At 40.9% G+C, this 21,096-nt stretch overlaps 1 protein-coding gene across 2 annotated transcripts in view; it reads right to left on the bottom strand.

Moving 5' to 3' along the window:
* The window catches only part of mpp7a (MAGUK p55 scaffold protein 7a), a 368,390-nt gene that overhangs the window by 25,455 nt on the left and 321,839 nt on the right, over positions 1-21,096 (bottom strand). For both annotated transcript variants that reach the window (XM_078415914.1, XM_078415920.1), the window contains one exon: positions 7,077-7,157. In XM_078415914.1, coding sequence (XP_078272040.1) covers positions 7,077-7,157 — 81 coding nt within the window. The remainder of the gene's footprint in view (positions 1-7,076; positions 7,158-21,096) is intronic.

The following is a 21,096-nucleotide window of genomic DNA, read 5'->3' as shown; positions in this document are numbered from 1 at the left end:
AAGAGGAAATGAATTCAAATTGGAAAACATCAAACGAAAATTACAAACTGCTGGATGAACACTGTTCAGGCAGCATCTGTGGAGGGAAGTGGACAGATGACATTTTGAGTTATGACCCTTCTTCAGATTGATGTCCCTCCATAGATGCTCTCTGACGCACTCTGTTCCTCCAGCAGTTTGTTTCTACGCCCAAGATTCCAGCATCTGCAGTCTTTTGTGTCTCCACCAAAATTACATTGAACAATTTTTGAACCTAAATTAAGAGGCTGAAGATACCATGAAGTAAATTTAATGATGGAATTTCTATGAACTTTTATTTACAATGCTGTTAACTTTTAACTTTAATCTTCTTTTATTCAATGACTTTGCTCTCTGAAAGTTTTGGTTCAATTGGATAGGATTTTTATTTGATGGCTTGATTGCAGCATTCAATTTGCAATCTATTGTGCTAGATTGGGTGGAAAGCATTCTGAACCTTAAAAGCCCTGAAGTTGTGTTTTGAGCAGAAATCTTAGGTCTTATCTCCAATTAATCTCCAGAAACAATTTCTTTAAACCCATCATTAAATGAACAGTTAGAGCCTAAAATCAGAAGCAAATGAACTGAGGGGTGAACAATTTTGGTGTAACAAGATTATGCAGATTTGGTTAAATATTTTCTAAAATATGTAAAATATTTTTCAAATATTTCAGAATAGCAAAGGTAAATCAAATTTACTTTTTACAATTTAAATGACATGAATTAAGTAAGCATTAAAATATTCTATAATACACGTAGAGAAGTAAACTATAGCGTTTTAGGGAGATGGCAGAATTATCGAGAATTCTTGCTTGTAAAGGTATATTAAAAACGATGAAAGAACTTTTGTGGAATAACTCTTTATTCAAAGGGCTGGGGTAAAATCTTGCGAGTAATGGGGGAAATATACACCATTAAGCTGTTCATTAGTTCTGAGATTAATCTCTGAAGTTTTAGTCTGTTTGGAATAGTTGATTAAGAAAACTTGCATTTATAAAGATGAAAATATACCTGAGACAATTCATTCAAAGAAACAACAGTGCAGCACCTCCATAGAACTGCATTGATGCTGAATTTCTTCTGCAGTTCTTTCATGTTTGTCATTATAACAGCAGAATCCTCAAGTTATATCTTGTAAAAACACATCTTCATATTTACAAGGAAGAAAGCTTAACTTCACAAATAATATGGAATCCTGCCATCCTGAATCTTGTTTTGTGTCTCAATGATAACGTTCTGTCCGAGTCAGAAGGATGTAGATTCAAAGCCAACTGAGCGTCTATAATCAAGGTTGACACTTGAATGAAGCACAATTAAACCACTGTGCTGCTGGAAGCACTGGCTAATGAATGAGATATTAAACTGTGGCCTCAACTGTGTTCTGGTAGATGTAAAAGATTTTCTGACACTATTCAAAACAGAGCCAAGTATTTTCTCATTGTTCTTGCCTACATTTTGTGATCAATGAATAACAGATTTTCTGATTGTTCACTGAATCTACACAAGATGATTTGGAAAAATTGGCTCCCATGCTTTCACATGGATCTGAGTGACACGTTCCACTTGGTGAGCCACGTGGAGCAGCCTTTGTTCCAAACCTATTCTGGCACCACTCCCCAAATCTTTCCTCACTGACATTTACTGTAAACCTATTGACTCCCATAGCAACCTTGACTACACCTCTTCGCACCCTGCCTCCTACTATGTCCATGACACCTCACATGTCTTTCGTCTCTTCAATGACTTCTGTTTTCCAGGCCCCCACTACCTCATCTTTACTATGGATGTCCAGTCACTCTACACCTCCATCCCCCACCAGGAAGGTCTTAAAGTCTTCCCTCCGTTTCTTCCACAACCGCAGAACCAGCCAATTTCCGTCTACTAACACTCTCCTCTGCCTAACAGAGATGGTCCTTACCCTTAACAGCTTCTCCTTCGACTCCTTCCACTTCCTCCAGATCCAAGGTGTAGCAATGGGCACTCGCATGGGCCCCAGCTATGCCTGCCTCTTTGTAGGGTACGTCGAACAATCACTTTACCAGGTGTACACGCGCTATCCCCAAACTCTACCTCCACTACATTGACGACTGCGACCTCCTGCACCCGTGCAGAACTCACTGACTTCATCAACTTCATGACTAATTTCCATCCTGCACTCAAATTCACTAGGACCATCCCCAAACTCTCCCTACTGTTTCTAGATCTCACCGTCTCCACCACAGGAGACAGACTATCGACACTCCAGCGGTATGAACATTGACTTCACTAACTTCAAGTAGCCCTTACATTTCCTCTCTCTCCATCCCCTCACCTTCCCAGTTCTCCCACCAGTCTTACTGTCTCCGAGCTGTCTTTTTGTCTAAGAACAAGAAGGCAGATTCCTCAACTCTATCCACAGTGACTCTACATTATCAGTCCCAATGTAACCCCTCGCAAGGGATTGAGTTCAATCCCTCACCAACAGAGCTACCCCACCTCCTCTGCCCACCTGCCTGTCCTTTCTATGGGACGTATAACCCTGAATATTCAGTTCCGAGTCCTGATCCTTCTGCAGCCACGTCTCTGTAATTCCCACAATGTCATACCTACCAATCTCTAACAGCCTCAAGCTCACTTCGCGCATTCATATATAGTATTTTTAATCCTTTGCTCATCTCAGCTTCCACATCGATTCCTATTACACTTGGCCATTCTCTCCTATTGCTTCGTGAGCTTTCTGTCCCGTTAATTCTGGGGTGTTTCTCAATTATTCCTATACTCTCTTTCCCTTTAATTCCATCCTTGTCTATCCCATTTGAAGCATCCCCCCCCCCCCCCCCCCCCCCACTATTTAGTTTAAAACCTCCTGTGTAGCAGTGGCAAATCTGCCTGCCAGAATGCAACCCGTCCCTTTTGTACAATCCACCCTTACCCCAAAACAGATCCCAGTGGTCTAAGAATCTAAATCCCTGCCCCCTGCACCATCTCCTCCACACAACACTTTTTCCTTTTATCCTGCCTTCCATTAGACAGAAGACAAAATCAGTTCTCAACTTTCACCCCAACAGCATTCGCATTCTGCACATCATTCTTCGACATTGCTGCCAGCTACAATCTGATCCTACCCTTTTCTGCTTTGCATTAGGACCTCTCAACGATTTCATGGTTCACACCTCCCTCCCTCTCAGGCACTTTTCCCGGCAAATGTAGGAGGTCAAAACCTGTTCCTGCATCTCCTCCCTCACCACCATCCAGACACCCAAACAACTTTTGCAGGTGAGCCAGAGATTCACATGGTCATCTGGAGCTTTCAGTTGCCAGCCATTTCAATCTGCTACCCCATTCACACAGCGGCCTATCTGTCCTCAGCCACATTCACTTTGCAGGTGAGGCCTGAAACTAAGTTGAGACATGCACACGCACACTTCATTCCCACAACACCCTCACCCCTCTCTCTTTCATTGTGCCCCCTTCCACAACTGTTTCTATCTGCCATCTCCATCTTCCTTGCCCATCCGAATTAATCATCTGCATCCCTTTATTGCCTCCATCCATCACTTCCAGCCTCTGTGTTATCTCCACCCCTCTCCTCCAAATGACTCGATCGATCAGTCCACTCCTCCTGACTTGGATCTATCTATCACTTGCCAGCTCTTGCCCGACTCCCTCACCTCTTTATACAGGTTATCTCTCCACTCTTTCAGACTAGACATGGGATCTCAACCCAGAACGTTAACTGTCCATTTTCCCCCACTGAATTGCTCCAGCAGTTTTTTTTGCTGCAAATTTCAGCTTCTGCACTCTTTTGTGTCATACAGGGTTTCTTGCCTAACAGTGACTCAGAACTATTCTGAGGATGCAAGGATTATATTACAAAAAATCTTTCCTTTTCCAGGAAATTGAATGAATTAAAAAAAAGTATTTAAATCTAAAACTAATTACTTTTTTGGCGCTATGCCAAATGAACCAAATTCAAGCATGGTGTTTGTGATTTCAAGCTCCGCAGATACAGGTCCACCACCGATTTTCTAGCACTCTTGGTTCCAGAGCCTTTGTGGATTATCTGTTTTGCTAGACCAACAGAGTTGATAGCCTTGGGGGGGGGGGGGCGCGATACTGGCCTGCAAAGTCAGCCGTGGATATTGGCTATGGGAACAGATCTGCCAGCTCAGGCCGGGCCAGCGTTCCAGAGCCCTGGCCACAGATTACAAATTCGACCTGTCGATTGGCGTGGAATTTCCCAGAAAGGTCGAGATTGGTCGTCTCACCTGGCCTAGTCACATTTTTGGAGGTACTTCTGGGGAGGAGGAATTTTGTCCAGATTAAAGGGATGGACAATAGACAACAGGTGCAGGAGTAGGCCATTCGGCCCTTCGAGCCAGCACCGCCATTCAATGTGATCATGGCTGATCATTCACAATCAGTACCCCATTCCTGCCTTCTCCCCATACCCCCTGACTCCGCTATCTTTAAGAGCTCTATCTAGCTCTCTCTTGAAAGCGTCCAGAGAATTGGCCTCCACTGCCTTCTGAGGCAGAGAATTTACAACTCTCTGAGTGAAAATGTTTCTCCTCATCTCCGTTCTAAATGGCCTACCCCTTATTCTTAAACTGTGGCCCCTGGTTCTGGACTCCCCCAATATCGGGAACGTTTCCTGCCTCTAATGTGTCCAATCGCTTAATAATCTTATATGTTTCAATAAGATCCCCTCTCATCCTTCTAAATTCCAGCGGAAACAAGCCTAGTCGCTCCAGTCTTTCAACATACGACAGTCCCGCCATTCTGGGAATTAATCTAGTGAACCTACGCTGCACGCCCTCAACAGCAAGAACGGACCACCAGTTGCTGCAAAAAAAAGTGGAGGACCTGTAATTAACTTCTTCAAATGCCACAAGCTCAGCTTCTTGAGAAAAACAGTAACATCCTTCAATGATCTCTCTCAAGTTTCTCATGCCATGATGTCCACAATTTCATTCTGTCAATGAATCACACCTCTTGCTTCCTTAACTTACCACCGTCTCTTCTCACCACACTAAACTGCTGCCACTCAAATTCACTGGTTCTGTTTCCTCATTAATAGACCCCCTCGTTCAAATCATAATAATGCATGACCCTTCCATCACTGCAAACTACTGCCCCAAGTCCAGCCTCCCTTGTCTATCCCCATCATTCTCAATCCCCTATAATGAATCTGTCAAATCAGTTGTCGGCTTCTGCCATAGTACTGGAACAAATTACATCTATGACTCAACTTTCTCAGCATCTCCTTTGTCTTTGACATGGTTAATTACATTATCCTCTTCCAAACAACTCTCCACTGACAACTAACTGGCTGAGTGAACCAGGCAGGTTCTATTCTATGCTATGAACAGCTGACAGTGAATAACCCAAAACATCAACTTTGCCTGTTCTCACACCATTACCTTTGATGGTGCCTAAATATCTGACCACACTCATCCCATTTTTTAACTCTCTGCTGCTCCTCAGCTGAAATCAGTTTCCATCAGTACAATGATAATGAATTATCTCACACTATCACTGTTACTGTGGCTAAACAGTTAGTTTGCTAGTCCAATATCCAATGCTGGCTGAGCAGAATGTTTCTGCAAACAAGTACTGAGCAGACCAGATTCACATCCAAGTCCCTATCACAAGCTCTGCTCCCCAGCCAACTATTAATTATATCCTCACTCCAACAACTATATGAAACCGACATAAATTGTTCACAATGTCAAGATCCTAAATGATCTCACCATGAGATATCAGGTCCATATCTGCAACACGGGGACTGCCAAATTGATAGATGATGTTTCGGGTTGGGCCATTTTTTTCAGACACAGCGGGTTAGGATAGGAACATCAATCAGAGGTAGGGTCCCGTCCTAGACCATATCCTTCCATGCCATGCCTATTTAAATGCGTATAAAAGCCTCTTAGATGTAGCAACTGTATTTAATTCTGCCACCACCTCTAACATCGTATTCCAGATATCAACCACTCTGTGAAAAAAATCTTCCTCCTCTGATCCCCTTTAAAGCTCCTTCCTCTCACCTTAACCCTGTTTTTTTTGGTAACCCTATCATGGTATATAGATTTTGACTACCCTGTCTATGGCATTCATAATCTTATATAATTATATCAGGGGATCCTTCAGCACTCCTTCACCAGGAAAATCATGCCCAACGTATCTAATCTCTATAAAAAATTCAAGACTTCCAATCTAGGCAACATCCTGCATGCTTTCCATATCACCCTCATATTCTCGACACAAAGTGCTGGGGTAACTCAGAGGTCAAACAGCATCTCTGCAGAACATGCATGGATAACGTCTCAGGTCAAGACCCTTCTTCAGACTCACTGTTAATCCCACCACTGCCATTGTGTTCTTATATTCTGCCCGTTTGATCATTCCAAAATCAAATCATGATCATTATCACTATACTTTATACCAGGTCTAAAGCTCTGAAATTCTTCGCCTCACCTCTACTCCTTCTTTGTGACATTTCATAAAGCCTACCACTTTATTGGCTGTTTGCAATCCAATTTTTCACTATCTCAGTGTTTTTTCATTAGTTTTGTGGTGTATTGGGATATGATAAAAATGATACACAAATGCAAGTAGACACGAGAGATGGAATCCTGAGCAGAAAAGAAAAATGCTGGCATTTATCACCCAAGAGTCTTAACGTTTACATGCTGTTTCAATCACTTAACTGGCAACAGAGGCTTTTTTGACAGAAAGGGATAAGGGGTGAATATTATTACGTATGACACTATGGGAAAAAACATATGGTTGTTGATCCAACTGTTTAAACATCCTAAAAAGGTATCCTTTCATGATTCTCCTTCTTTGACAAAAACTAACAGGCAGAGTAAAAAAATAGCAGGAATATCTGGCAACATGCAACTCAAAATAGAAGTTGTGAACAAGTAATTGGCTTACTTTTTAATTTTACATAGAATATATAAACTAAACTCTTCCCTTTCCAATGGTTTTGTTTCTATACTTGTGTCACTGAGGATACATAACTAAGACTAAGCACATGTTTATACTAGAAAAATGAAATAGTTCACACTCACGTGGAATAGTCACACCATAATGTTGGGAATCACAAATCAACAGTTTCCGTTTAAGCTCGTTCAGTCCAATTCCTGAAGGACCTACAAAATAAAGGACAAAATAAAAATCTCAAATGTATAACTGCAGAAACATAACACATAATACATGGCTGCACCCTACCTCAAGTTGCATTGCTAATTCTATGCATAGGTATCATTTGCTTTTGCATTCCAGTTTGGACAGAATACCATCATAAATGGGCCAGCTTTCATCTAGTTTACAGCAATGTGATGATCAACCAATGATCATCTGTTTTAACCCATCAGCACATACTATGTAAAATGCACAAAACTATATTCTGATTTTAGAAATTCATTTTTTAAATCAAGATTTCCAATTTATAAAATAATTATTTGCAGCCAGAAAGGGCTTTTGTATAACAAGATTATTTATCCTCCCAAGCAATCACTTCTATTAGCAACCTGGATGTGGTAGTCCATCTTCTATCAATTGCAGTAGTAGATCGAACTAAATAATCCATAATTGCACCCAATATGTAATTTTATCTTTAACAACTCCAAAGCCAATATCTCAGTGGAAGTGCCAAGAATCTCCCCAGAGCTTCAAGGCTTCTTGGCCCGGTGCAGAGTGGCTCCATACTATTCACTAAAAGCCTGCCAGACAGTTTTATTATTTTATCACTCTCATAAATTAACCTGGTCCTAAAGGCCATTATAAAGTATTTGATAATTCCACTGTTCTTGCAACTTGCCTATAATTTATAATAAAATCTTAAAACAACCAAACAACATTTGAAACATGCGCCTTTTTCCGTGTCGTATCTCCGTCCGCACTGCGGTCTAACATTGTGGAGTTGGCGGCCTCTTGTTTGGGACTTCTAGAGCTCCAAAACCGCAGAGCCTGTGGACTTTAACATCGTGAGCGGGAGATCCCTTTGCTAGGGGTTGGCCTTTGGTGCTCCAACCTGCGGGAGCTGTGGACTTTAACATCATGAAGCTCACGGTCCCTGGTTAGGGACCGATTTTGGGAACTCCAAGCAGCAGGAGTTCGACCCCCCCCCGATGCGGGAGCTTAGTCCGCCCTGACGTGGGAGCTCGATCGCCGGTTGTGAATGGTTCGACTCCCCCGACTGCTGGAGGAAAGGAGGAAAGAAGATAAGACTTTATTGCCTTCCATCACATTGGGGAATGTGGAGGAGCCGTTGTGGTGGATGTTTATGTCACACTTTTATGTAGTTGTGTGTCTTGTTGCTTTTTTTGGTATGACTGTATGGCAAACCAAATTCCTCATATGTTGCAAAACATACTTGGCTAATAAATTACGATTATGATTATGAAATGTAGATAAAAACTATTGAACCTGCATCTAGATGAAAGTCTTCATTGAAAATGATGACATGTTTTCCAAAAAATTACTAATCTGTGTATTTTCAGCATCATCTGTTTTTATTTCAGATCCCAGTACACAGGAACAGACAAAAGTGCAGAACTGGAAAGTCTGCAGCCCATCTGGCTGCTCCCAAACTTATATCCGTTAAATCCCCAATTCCCTCAAATATCTATCTAATTCCTAATTGTTTCCAAACAATCTGTTTCCACTACTTCTTTGGGTTACTATTCTCATTGTTTGCTGGATAAATGTGCACAAACATACAAATTCCCTCTTCCAAAATTGAGCTTTTGAGTTTTGTTTTTTGTTCCATGTTATTATAATTGAGATTCTGCTCACTATTCTTTCTAGCAAAATACTGCTCTGATATATTTTGGGGGAAAGATTCCATGAAAGCAAGTGATGTTCACAGGTAACCCCATGTTTCTTTTTTTTTTGTGCACAAGATTGGCTACCTGCAGACAATAAAAGATTATCTAAAGTATAAGAAAATAACTGCAGATGCTGGTACAAATCGATTTATTCACAAAATGCTGGAGTAACTCAGCAGGTCAGGCAGCATCTCGGGAGAGAAGGAATGGGTGACGTTTCGGGTCGAGACCCTTCTTCTGAAGAAGGGTCTCGACCCGAAACGTCACCCATTCCTTCTCTCCCGAGATGCTGCCTGACCTGCTGAGTTACTCCAGCATTTTGTGAATAAAAAGATTATCTAAATACTGGTTGTACAAGTGTCTGCAAATTATACCTTAACTAACATCTAACACCATGATCACTATTGGTCATGTAGAGGGAATTCCTTAAAATTCAAAGCAGACAACTGACTTTAGTCAAGGAATCAGGAGGTCATTCAAATTGACAAAAGTTGGAAGGAAGAAATTATCTTAAGAGAGATGGCAGGCAAATTGTAGACCAAAGCAATGTCATTTCATGAATCCTAAATGGACATGAGCACACTTTATTTTTGCCACAATGCAAATATAGAACTACTTGCATCATTCATTTTTCACCTTGAGGAAAGTTAATGTTCAAAGTTCCAAATGTTTTATTGACCACATCATGAAGTAGTTTAATAAATAACACCTCATCTAATACTGGCAAACTCCAATTCTGGAGAAAATAAATTGTGCTTAAATTATGAAGTTCACGAGGGAGCTTTATTCTAAGACTCTGGAAAAAAATAAACAAATGTAAAGCAGAAGAAGTCAACTTCTATTAATAAACAAGTGACCGTTCCACTTACAGTTGAAATTAGTTCTACTATTCCAGTACCAGTACACATGGAAGACCAAAATTCATACATTCTCTCCTTTCCAGTAGGTGAATCTTGCTAAGAATTTGTATGTAAAAATGTAAGTAAAAGGAATATGGAACATTTATCTAAAACATACATCGTTTTTTAGGCTTTAACTTTTAGTTTCAGAATCTTGTGCCTTTTAAGAATTGCTGTTTAGTTTAGGGATGTGCCGTCCAACGACCCCGTACACTAGTCTCGTTATCCCAATTAAACATCCTATGCACTATGGTCAATTTGACAGAAGCCAATCAACTAACAAACCTGCACATCTTTGGAATGTAGGAGAAAACCGGAGCACCCGGAGAAAACCAACGCCGTCATAGGGAGAATGTACAAACTCCATGCAGACAGCACCTGTAGTCAGGATCAAATGCAGATCTCTGGCCCTGTACAGCAACAACTCTATCACTGCGTACTGTACCTTAATTTCAACTTCTTTCCAATTCTGGCATACTATTCATATTTTCATAATTCTTAAACAGAATGCCAAACTTATCATTACATTCACTGTTACGGTTACATAAAGTCTACATGGGCTGCAACCTTCAACTTCCTCAATCTGCTGGTGACTACTTTCTCTGATATTTCTATCTGAAAAGTGAAAAGCTATAGATATTGGGAATCTGAAATAAAAACAGAAATTGCAAGAAACACTTAGCAGGTCAATGGGTGTCTGTGGAGAGAGATGCAGTTAACATTTCAGGCCAAGTCTTGCATCAAAACTAAGAAAACTTTAAAAATTTGAACACGTTGCTCAGATGATGTTTGGATGGATGGAACAAAGGAAAGGTACATCATAGGTTAGAGATCAAGTGAAAGTACATCATAGAAAAAATCCTAGTATCAGCTCGGCCACACTGAAACATTAACTGTTTCTCTGTCCATAAGTGCTGCCTGACCTATTGAGTATTTCCAGCATTTTTATTTTTTGTACTACTTTCTTCATTTGCCACAACAAACCTGTGCACATAGAATGGAGTTGGTATTTATTACCTCCTAATTCCTTCCATGATCTCTTTGGACTTTTATCTATATATCTTTAGATATGCATTGTTTAAAACAATTTTCATTAAACTGTGCCGATCAGTTCTTTACTCCCTGCGATCTTTGTTTTATTTTCATTTTGTCAAACACACCAGCCATAGTTTCATTTTGTAGGAACTTTTATTCCCCTCACAACCCACATTTCTTTGTTAGCTGCAAAGATGCCATTAAGGAGAAGTTAGATAAATACAATGGGGAACGGAGCAGACAAGGGAGAAAGGTTACTGATCAAGGTGAACAGGAGTGTGAGGCTCACACACTGCATAAACATTGCCCGAATGGCCCATTTTTATGCTACATGTTCATTATAATTCTAATGACTTGACCAAACTTCCTCTAAATAGAATACAACTGTTCCATATTCTTGCTGTAGTGCAGCTTAACATGATTCACTTTGCTTCTGTGCTTTTCCCCTCCAACGGTGCTGTCCAGTCCAATTTCCTTAGCTCACCCTTCATAATCTGCCTTTCCAATGTTGAATGCATCTATTGTACTTGCACTTACTTGTGAGTCTCATCATAAATACTACCATATTGTAGTTACTGGTGCCAAGATGCTCTCTGCTCTACTGTTGCATTACCTAGTATCATGTACCTCTAGGTCGAATAGGTTCCTTAACCATGTAATAAATCCAACATTATGCTAAGGTGTAAGACTCAGACATACATTTTACAGATTTCTCTTTGTCACCAGTAAAATCAAAATCACTCAGAACTACATCCATTCTAACATGCATTACTCTAATCTGATTACAGTTTTCTATCGAACCCTTTCACGTTACCTCAATATATCTAGCAGATGTTCATAGCTATTTATTTTCCATCAAGTACATCAATCCTATCCAAAGGGTTTCCATTTTACCCATACATGAAATATACAAGTCTAACTTTGTAAAAGACAGTCATATAAAATACAACATTCTAACATGGCTTCCTTTTGTTGCATCTCCAGCGAATTCATTGAACAATGGTATTTGCTACTCTAGATCTCAAACAATGGAAAAATGGCACTTTAAAATTCATGTACACGATTTCCTCTAAAAATTCTTGATTATACTTTAAGATATAGAGGGGGATACAATTATAACTTTCACAACATGTGGACAAATATATGAATAGGAAAGGCTTTATGGGATTATGAGCCAAATGGGACCAGCCTGGAATGCCAACTTGCCCTCAAGATAGGCCTGTTGCAATGCTGAAGAGCTCTATGATGACATCTCAGTCTTGTTAAATAACAAACTGCTGGAGGAATGTGGCAAATCATGCAGTATCTATGAAGGGAAATGGGCAGTCGATATTTCGGGTTGACACCCTTTCTCTGGACTGAGAGGGTGGAACCAGGAAAGAGGTGAAGCAAGAGTTGAGACAAGAGCTGGCATGCTTGGGTTGATCCAAGTGAGGTGGGATGGATTGGTGGATGGAGTCAGATGGGGGGTAGGGGGAGGTAACCAGGGGCTACAAGCGATGGAATGTGATGGGAAAGCAAAGTGGAATATGGAACCAAATAAGGGAGGTGGGGTGGACAGATGGGGACAGTGGAGGGAGGGAACCTAATGAGAGAACTGTGGGAGTAGTGGGAAAATATAGTGGGTGGGGAAGAAGCAGGATGAGAGGGGGTATGTGCAGTGGGAAGCAAGGGTTTGTGTGGGAGGGTCTGAGTGGATTGAGGGACTAAGGGGAAGTAGGTTACCTGAAATGAGAGAATTTAATGTTCCTGCCATCAGGAGGAGGAATATGAGGGGCTTTTCCCTAGTTTGTTCCAGATTTCAGCATCTGCAATCTGTTACATCTCGTTAGTGATTATGTGTGATAGACAAAATCGGTTGCAAAATCTCTCCTGCCAGTGGTACACGCAAATCACACAGCATCTTGACGAGGAAATACACTGACATTTGAGGAAAATTCTGATACTCCATATCTCCTACCATTAAAATTAAAGTTAGAAAGATCTGGGGATTAAGTAATGCAAATCACAAATGCTGGGCAACCAAATAGCACAAAACAAGCAGAAATGGGCTGATTAAACTTGGAGTAAAAAGTAACATGAAATGGATGTGTCACACATGCAATATTGTGTGTAGTTTGGGGTATTTCAATTGCTTTGAAATTGCACAATCGTATATTATTGCTTCATGATTTTCTTGCTAATATTCAATGATATTTCAGTGGAGATGCTGCCCTGTTGCTTCAAAAAAACTGATTCATGTCTCTCAGAATATAGCACAGATTTCTTTCAAAAGAAAGCATATTAAACACTAGGCAGCAAGGATTTTAGCGTATGAATCGAACCAGGGAACCCAACAGGTCAGTAAGAGTGGAACACAATTTTTTTTCATAATAGTGCAATCTTAATGCGATTGAAATGCATTTCCCTCAGATTACTGTTATCTCATAGGAAATACACAACAGGAAAGTAACTCAGCGGGTCAGGCGGCATCCCTGGAGAACAAGGATAGATGATATTTCAGGTCGGGCTGTCAGACGTCTGAAAAAGGGTCCCGACCCGAAATGTCTCCTATCCATGTTCTCCAGAGTTGCTGCCTGACACGCTGAGTTACTCCAGCATTTGTGTAGGAAAATAACTGCAGATGCTGGTGCAAATCGAAGGTATCACAAAATACTGGAGTTACTCAGTTGGTCAGGCAGCATCTCTGGAGAGAAGGAATGGGTGACGTTTCGGGTCGAGACCCTTCTTCAGACATCTGAAGAAGGGTCTCGACCCGAACGTCACCCATTCCTTCTGTGAGAGAGAGGTAAAAAGGGATAATTGATTTAAACTAAGGACCATGAGAAATAGCTGACCCGACTGTGCTCGGCTAGATAAGAACTGCAAGAACAAATGGTGACATTCCAAGGATAAGGGCAAGATATCCAAAGAACTAGCAGAGAGAGCGCAAGATAACCAGAGAACTAGGAGAGAGGGCAAGATAACCAGAGAACTAGGAGAGAGGGCAAGATAACCAGAGCACTAGGAGAGAGGGCAAGATAACCAGAGCACTAGGAGAGAGGGCAAGATATCCAAAGAACTAGGAAAGAGGGCATGAACTAATCTGTACTGCGCCTGCCTAATAAGATAAATGAATATTGCAAAAACGCCCCGCATGACAAGATGCCTCATTTAAATGCACATGCGATGTATGATGTGGGAGACAACACTGGCGGTGTCGTTAGATTGTGCACCTCAGTGCTCCAATTGGAAGGAGTCCAGAGGGGAGGAATTTAAGGTGTGACAATTGTAAAGTGAAGTGAATAAAAAGAAGGGATTTTCCCGACCTCGGTGTGTCTTGAGAGGGAAGGCACCCAACTCTGCAGACTTGCAAATAAAATATACTTGTTTCTCTAGATTGTCTCGAGCATCGTGATTGTGAGCACTCACATTTGCATCTCACACTTCTCTCCAGAGATGCTGCCTAACCCGCTGAGTTACTCCAGCATTTTGTGATACTCCAGCATTTTGTGTCTTTCCTTGGTAAACCAACATCTGCAGTTCCTTGTTTCTACTGTTATTTCCTGCTACATATCCTTCATTGAAGTGTAAATGCATGAGGTTTAGGTCCATTTTTCTTCGCCACGGACAGCATTGGCTCTCTCAAAACAAAAGAGACTGCTTCTCCAGCAGTCAAAGCTCAACTGCTGTAAAATGCTCTATTTAATGCTTGGATAAGAATAAAGGAAAGTACTGAAATGAAAGTTAATTGTCAGTGTAAACTACTTGAATTTAACACTCAAATGAGAAACCTAGGACTTTGTAAATGTAACTGACAATATATCTAATTGCAGAATGGTTTAAGAATTTAAATAATTTTTGGTAAAAAAACAAATTATTCTGGACAGCATCCCTTCATTTGTCAGTATTCTTGCATCATCTTGATACAATTGTGTCAAGGACTCCTTGCAAAGTTCTGATTAGATTTAAAGCCTTCGACAAGGTCCCACTTAGGAGATTAGTGGGAAAAATTAGAGCACGTGGTATTGGGGGCAGAGTACTGACATGGATAGAAAATTGGTTGGCAGACAGAAAGCAAAGAGTGGGGATAAATGAGTCCCTTTTAGAATGGCAGGCAGTGATTAGTGGGGCATCACAAGGCTCAGTGCTGGGATCGCAGCTATTTACAATATACATTAATGACTTGGATGAAGGGATTAAAAGTAACATTAGCAAATTTGCAGATGATACAAAGCTGGGTGGCAGTGTGAACTGTGAGGAAGATGCTATGAGGTTGCAGGGTGACTTGGACAGGTTGTGTGAGTGGGCAGATGCATTGCAGATGCAGTTTAATGTGGATAAATTGTGTGGTGGTAAGAATAGGAAGGTGTGGCGGCTCCCAAGGGTCGGGCCATACCACTACCGACCCCTCGGCACGGGAATGGACCAGTCCAGGGGGGCGGTCCTGTACTAGGTATATAAGGACAAGGTTTTGGGCGCGAAGCCATTCCAGCAGACTCGACCAGTCTGATAACTGTGAAATAAACCGAACGCCCCAAAATACCCGGCTCCTCGCCTTTATTTCGGGCCTCTCTCGACGCGACACAAAGGCAGATTATTATCTGAATGGTGTCAAGTTAGGAAAAGGGGACGTACAATGAGATCTGGGTGTCCGAGTGCATCAGTCACTGAAAGGAAGCATGCAGGTACAGTAGGCAGTGAAGAAAGCCAATGGAATGTTGGGCTTCATAACAAGAGGAGTTGAGTATAGGAGCAGAGGTCCTTCTGCAGTTGTACAGGGCCCTAGTGAGACCGCACCTGGAGTACTGTGTGCAGTTTTGGTCTCCAAATTTGAGGAAGGATATTCTTGCTATTGAGGGCGTGCAGCGTAGGTTTACTAGGTTAATTCCCAGAATAGCGGGACTATCGTATGTTGAAAGACTGGAGCGACTAGGCTTGTATACACTGGAATTTAGAAGGATGAGAGGGGATCTTATTGAAACATATAAGATTATTAAGGGATTGTACACGTTAGAGGCAGGAAACATGTTCCCAATGTTGGGGGAGTCCAGAACCAGTGGCCACGGTTTAAGAATAAGGGGTAGGCCATTTAGAACGGAGATGAGGAAAAATGTTTTCAGTCAGAGAGTTGTAAATCTGTGGAATTCTCTGCCTCAGAAGGCAGTGGAGGCCAATTCTCTGGATGCTTTCAAGAGAGAGCAAGATAGAGCTCTTAAAGGTAGCGGAGTCAGGGGGTTTGGGGAGAAGGCAGGAACGAGGTACTGATTGAGAATGATCAGCCATGATCACATTGAATGGCGGTGCTAGCTCAAATGGACCGAATGGCCTACTTCTGCACCTATTATCTATTGTCTAAAGCTAATCCCTACGTCACAGGGAATGGAGTAAAGAATGGAAGGAGGGGAAATTAGGTATTGGGAGTCGCTAGTACCAAAGATGGACTTCAAAGAAACAATATATTTTATTCAGTACCCTAACATTCTCACGCAACTGTTTCATACGAAGTATTGGCCGAGGAAATAAAACAATGTACGATGATTGTATTAAAACATAAGTGTACAATATGCTGGGCGATTTATGCAGATGTGAGGGTCGTGAAGATACTGCTGTAATCTTGAGCCAAAAACAAAATGCTGGCGGAACTCAGATAGCATCTGTGGAGGGAAATGGACAAACCACGTTTTGGGTCGGGGCCCATCTTCAGACATTGACAGTCCCTTTGCTCTGAAGATGCTGCTTGACCTGCCGAGTTCTTCCAGCAGTTGGTTTATGACATGGTGAAAGATGCGAAACACAAGGCATTGGGGATTGTAGGACTGCAGATTAGGAAGCAAAGGAGAAGGTAGTACCTTTTTGTAAAAAAATCATTTAAAAATCTTTTAATTATTTGTGTGTTTTCATTCATTTATTTTACAAAGTAATCTATTGTTTTCAATTATTTACTTTTATAGTCATAGAATATCAGAAACATTTTTTTTAAATGTCTTTATTACCAGCACTTCCTTACTGAATGCTGTTATCAGGAACCTGGAGTGTTTTAGGTCAGTAAAGCAGTCCCTCTGCATTTAGACCAGGAAGCACCGGTTTGGAGAAGCTGCTGGTATCAGTTCCATATGAAGAAACATGGCCAAAAAATCAGTTGTCTTTGGCAGAATTTAGTTTCTTTTTACCTTTACCACAAACAATTTCAGGAAAGGTCCTTTCCATCCAAGTTTCTACACTTCCTCTTGTTAGCTTGTGCTGCCTCAAAGAAGTTATAATGAATTTCATCAATAATTTCATAGCCTTTTTATGAACTTCCCGATTAAATTGTATCCTATTTTACTTTAAAGCCACTGCAATAATTATATATGTTATACATATTCAGAACTGTGATGCTGTCTGATCATCTTGTCCAATTGAGTTTTATTTCAATAAAAAGGTAAAGGGATTGCATTTGGTTTAATTGTAAAGGATTAATAATAATGCAATAGAATTTTCATAGTTCTCTCAAGGCCATCTTGGAAATCCAATTCATAACAGGTACCGATTTCCTCCAAATGTTGACTTGCTTAATTTTTTTAAGTCCACAATAGTTTAATATTCCCATTTCAGGAGCGAGAAGAAATCTGGTGAACTCAGTCTTCAATGGCAATGAGTATCATAGGACTATTTTCCCCTAATTATTGTACTGGTTGTAGCTCATTTTGGCATGTTGCTGGATGACTTTACAAGCACAGGCTTTAACTATGAGTCACTTGTGGGTGGTTAACTTATAGTGAGCCAAACAAGGGGACCAATTTGTTTATTTTAAACTTAATTTAACCTATTTCTCTCAGCCTAATATTATAAATCAAATTTATAACTTATCAAAACGCCTAAATGATTAACTGAATGCACATGCTATTGCTGCACAGCAGTACTACAACTCTGGAGATTAATTAGAACATTTCTAGCATATTAGTGGATAATTATTTAAACATGTTAGATTAAAGTTGCATTGTAATATTTTGTAGCCAAATATATTTTCAATATAGTACTACTGGGAAAAGGGAATACTATGGTGTGACATGGAATCTAATTTATTATTACAATGTATATAATGTGCATTGCACATGACACAATAACCTTGTTATCTATGTATTATTACTCATGTTCTCACAGGGAGATGAAATTTGGGAATGGGGGTTGATTAACCTTAAAACCCACGTATAGTAAAACAATAATCCTCTATATGATTGTTTAGAAATCCCAACAGTTTGATATCTGGCTCAGCGGGTGATGACTCTTTTGTGTACATTTGTGTACAAAAAAGAGTCATCACCCGCCGAGCCAGGTCTCTTTCCCCATGCGGGAAAAGGATGTACAGGAAACACATCAGGACCCCGATTCCGCATTTGCTTTAAACCCATTTCCAACACATTCTGTAATCTCATTAGAATCCTGTTTCCTGTACCCACTTTGCGCTCGCCAGGGCCATATATGACCCTGCGCTCCCTTCAAACTCAACTGGTTCACTGAAACAAACGTTATGGTGCTGTGTAATATATTTTTTTAAGTAATTAAAAGTGGGTTGGAGTATAACAGTCATGAAAATCAGTCAGTTTGGCAGCACCAAAGCCCTGAAGATACTAAATTATCAGAGTTTTTGTATGATGCAAAAGAAAAGTAATAAGTGTTTTTGTGCTTGGATCTTTGAGGGTGCTTGTTTGTGGCTTTTCATTTTATTTTAATTTTACTTTAAGTACTTCAGTCTTACAACTCTGCCTGACCACGAGACTTTGCAGAATTTTCAATTTTTATTTCAGATATCCTACATCTGCAAAAAAACAATCTGCTGGAGGAACTCAGTCGTTCAGGCAGCATCTGTAGAGGGAAATAGTCAGTTGGCATTTCAGTTTGAGTCCGTTCCTCTGGACAGTTTGTTTTTTATTTCCAAGTTGTTTGCTACTTTTTCCAATTGCTTATTAATTATAATAATAATAATGCATTACATTTATATAGCGCTTTTCGTACACTCAAAGACGTTTTACAGGGATTTAAAGAACATAGGGAAGTGAATAAATAGATAAATAAGTAAACGAACAGAGAAAGGAGACAGAAGGTGAGGTGACCTTCAGTGGTTGAAGGCAGTACTGAACAGGTGAGACTTCAGTGATGTTTTGAATGTGGTGAGTGAGGAGGAGTCTCTGACGGTTTGGGGTAGTGAGTTCCATAGGGTGGGAGCAGCGATGGAGAAAGCCCTGTCCCCCCAGGATCTGAGTTTGGTCCGGATGGGGGGGGGATAGGAGATTGGCAGCAGCAGAGCGGAGGGTGCAGGTGGGAGTGTGCCTGTGGAGGAGGTCAGTCAGGTAGGATGGGGCCAGGTTATGGAGGGCTTTGTAGGTCATGAGGAGGATTTTGTACTGGATTCTCTGGGGGATGGGGAGCCAGTGGAGTTTGTAAAGGACGGGGGTGATATGGTCACGGATCGGGGTGTGGGTGAGTAGACGGGCAGCGGAGTTTTGAATGTATTGAAGTTTACTGATGATTTTTGAGGGTGCGCCATAGAGGAGGCTGTTGCAGTAGTCCAGACGGGAGGTGATGAAGGCGTGGATGAGGGTTTCTGCAGCTGTGGAGGAGAGGGATGGACGGAGACGGGCAATGTTTTTGAGGTGGAAGAAGGCTGTCTTTGTGATGTGTTTGATGTGTTTGTCGAAGGAGAGGGTTTGATCAAAGATGATTCCAAGATTCCGGATGTGAGGGGAGGTGGATACTGGGAGACCATCAATATTGAGGATGAAGTTTTGGGTGGATTTGGTGAGCGTTTTTGGACCAATGATGATGATTTCAGATTTGTTGCAGTTGAGTTTGAGGAAATTTGATTGAAGCCAAGATTTTATTTCAGTGATGCAGTTTGTCAGTGTAGTGTGTGGTGGTGGAGATTGACTTGGTGGAGACGTCATTAATTATGTCATCTGCCTCTTACACAAGGTAAAATTAGGGGACATAGTTTGGCCTGCTATCAAAGATTATTTTTCCTATTTGTGTGCAAGCAAGTTTGTTTCTTATTTTCTGTTGAAAAACCTATATTTATCCGCATTAAATTCCATTTGTCACTAATGAGCCCACACACATAAAACGCAAACAGAAAGGTTACTGATTAAAACATTTTGGTCGGTGTTAACCTTAGGATACTGAAGAGGCACTTTGTGCGTTTGACAGTAACGCTAATTCAAGGGGACAGATTTGGTGAATACAGGTTATCCCAAGCCAATGAATGCCTAACTTATAGGCCTTTCATACGATCGATCATTTGGGAGACTGATGGGACTGATTTGATGGCTGCTATGAGGCCTCAGGTAACTGCTCTTCATGCTCGCTGGAGTTCTGCAACATCAAACCCAAGAAGAACGCATTTCAGTTAACAAGTTGATGTCCATTTTGTAAATCCTATCTAGAGTCACACTGTCTGGGCCACCAGCAGCATTTTGTTTTGGACTCTCAACAGCACAAAATCAGGTCTGCAGCAAAATCTTTTACAAGAATATCATTATTAGACCATAATTGACTCAAGCTAAATTTGTTAAGATGAGTCTTATTATTAAGGATGGCAATATTAGATTTAAAGCACTTCTTCAGAATGTCTATTCCTATGGCCGGCCATGTGGGAACTTTGTTGACGGCCACAATTCCGACTCATGAACTGTTTGTGTTATGAATAGTTCTCAAGAGCAAACCCTGCCATAAATGAGAGAGACCTATCATGGCTTGCTGTCAGTGGTGAATCATCTATTCTTCCACTTGCCCTATGTGCGAGATCTGTCAGTCAATCTGCCTTTGGATCCTAAATGGTGAAATTGTATGAACACGTAATTTAAAACATGCGATTCCCAAGATCTCTCCGTCAAATGTACTCTCTGTCTCAGCGTGCTGTGATTTACAGACATGACCACATTGAATTGACTTTATGAATTCTGGCTACTGACATAAATTAAGAACAGCAAAAATGCTGGTTTCCGAGCACAAAGCCAGCCACTCTAACTCCTTTAACAAACGTTCTACACCTCAGCTACTAAATCCACTATTCTGAATCCTCAGAGCTTTGGATTTAAGTAATAATGAGCCAGAAAGTCTAACCCACTAACCAGCGGTATGAACTTGCCTTTAATTCACTTCAGAAGGTGGCTGCACTAGTTTAGTCTGCCGTAGTATGTACCTCAACTACCTCCTCTGGCAGCTCATTCCATATACCTACCACCCTCTGAGTGAAAAAGTTGCCACTCAGGTTTCTATTCAATCTTTCCCCTCTCACCATAAACATTGTTCTCTGTACTTTATTCCCCTACTATGGGTGAAAGACTCTGAATCTACCCTATCAATTC

This window comes from Rhinoraja longicauda, chromosome 2, assembly GCF_053455715.1.
Source record: "Rhinoraja longicauda isolate Sanriku21f chromosome 2, sRhiLon1.1, whole genome shotgun sequence".
NCBI lineage: Eukaryota > Metazoa > Chordata > Chondrichthyes > Rajiformes > Arhynchobatidae > Rhinoraja > Rhinoraja longicauda.
This window is presented reverse-complemented; position numbering and strand designations above follow the sequence as displayed.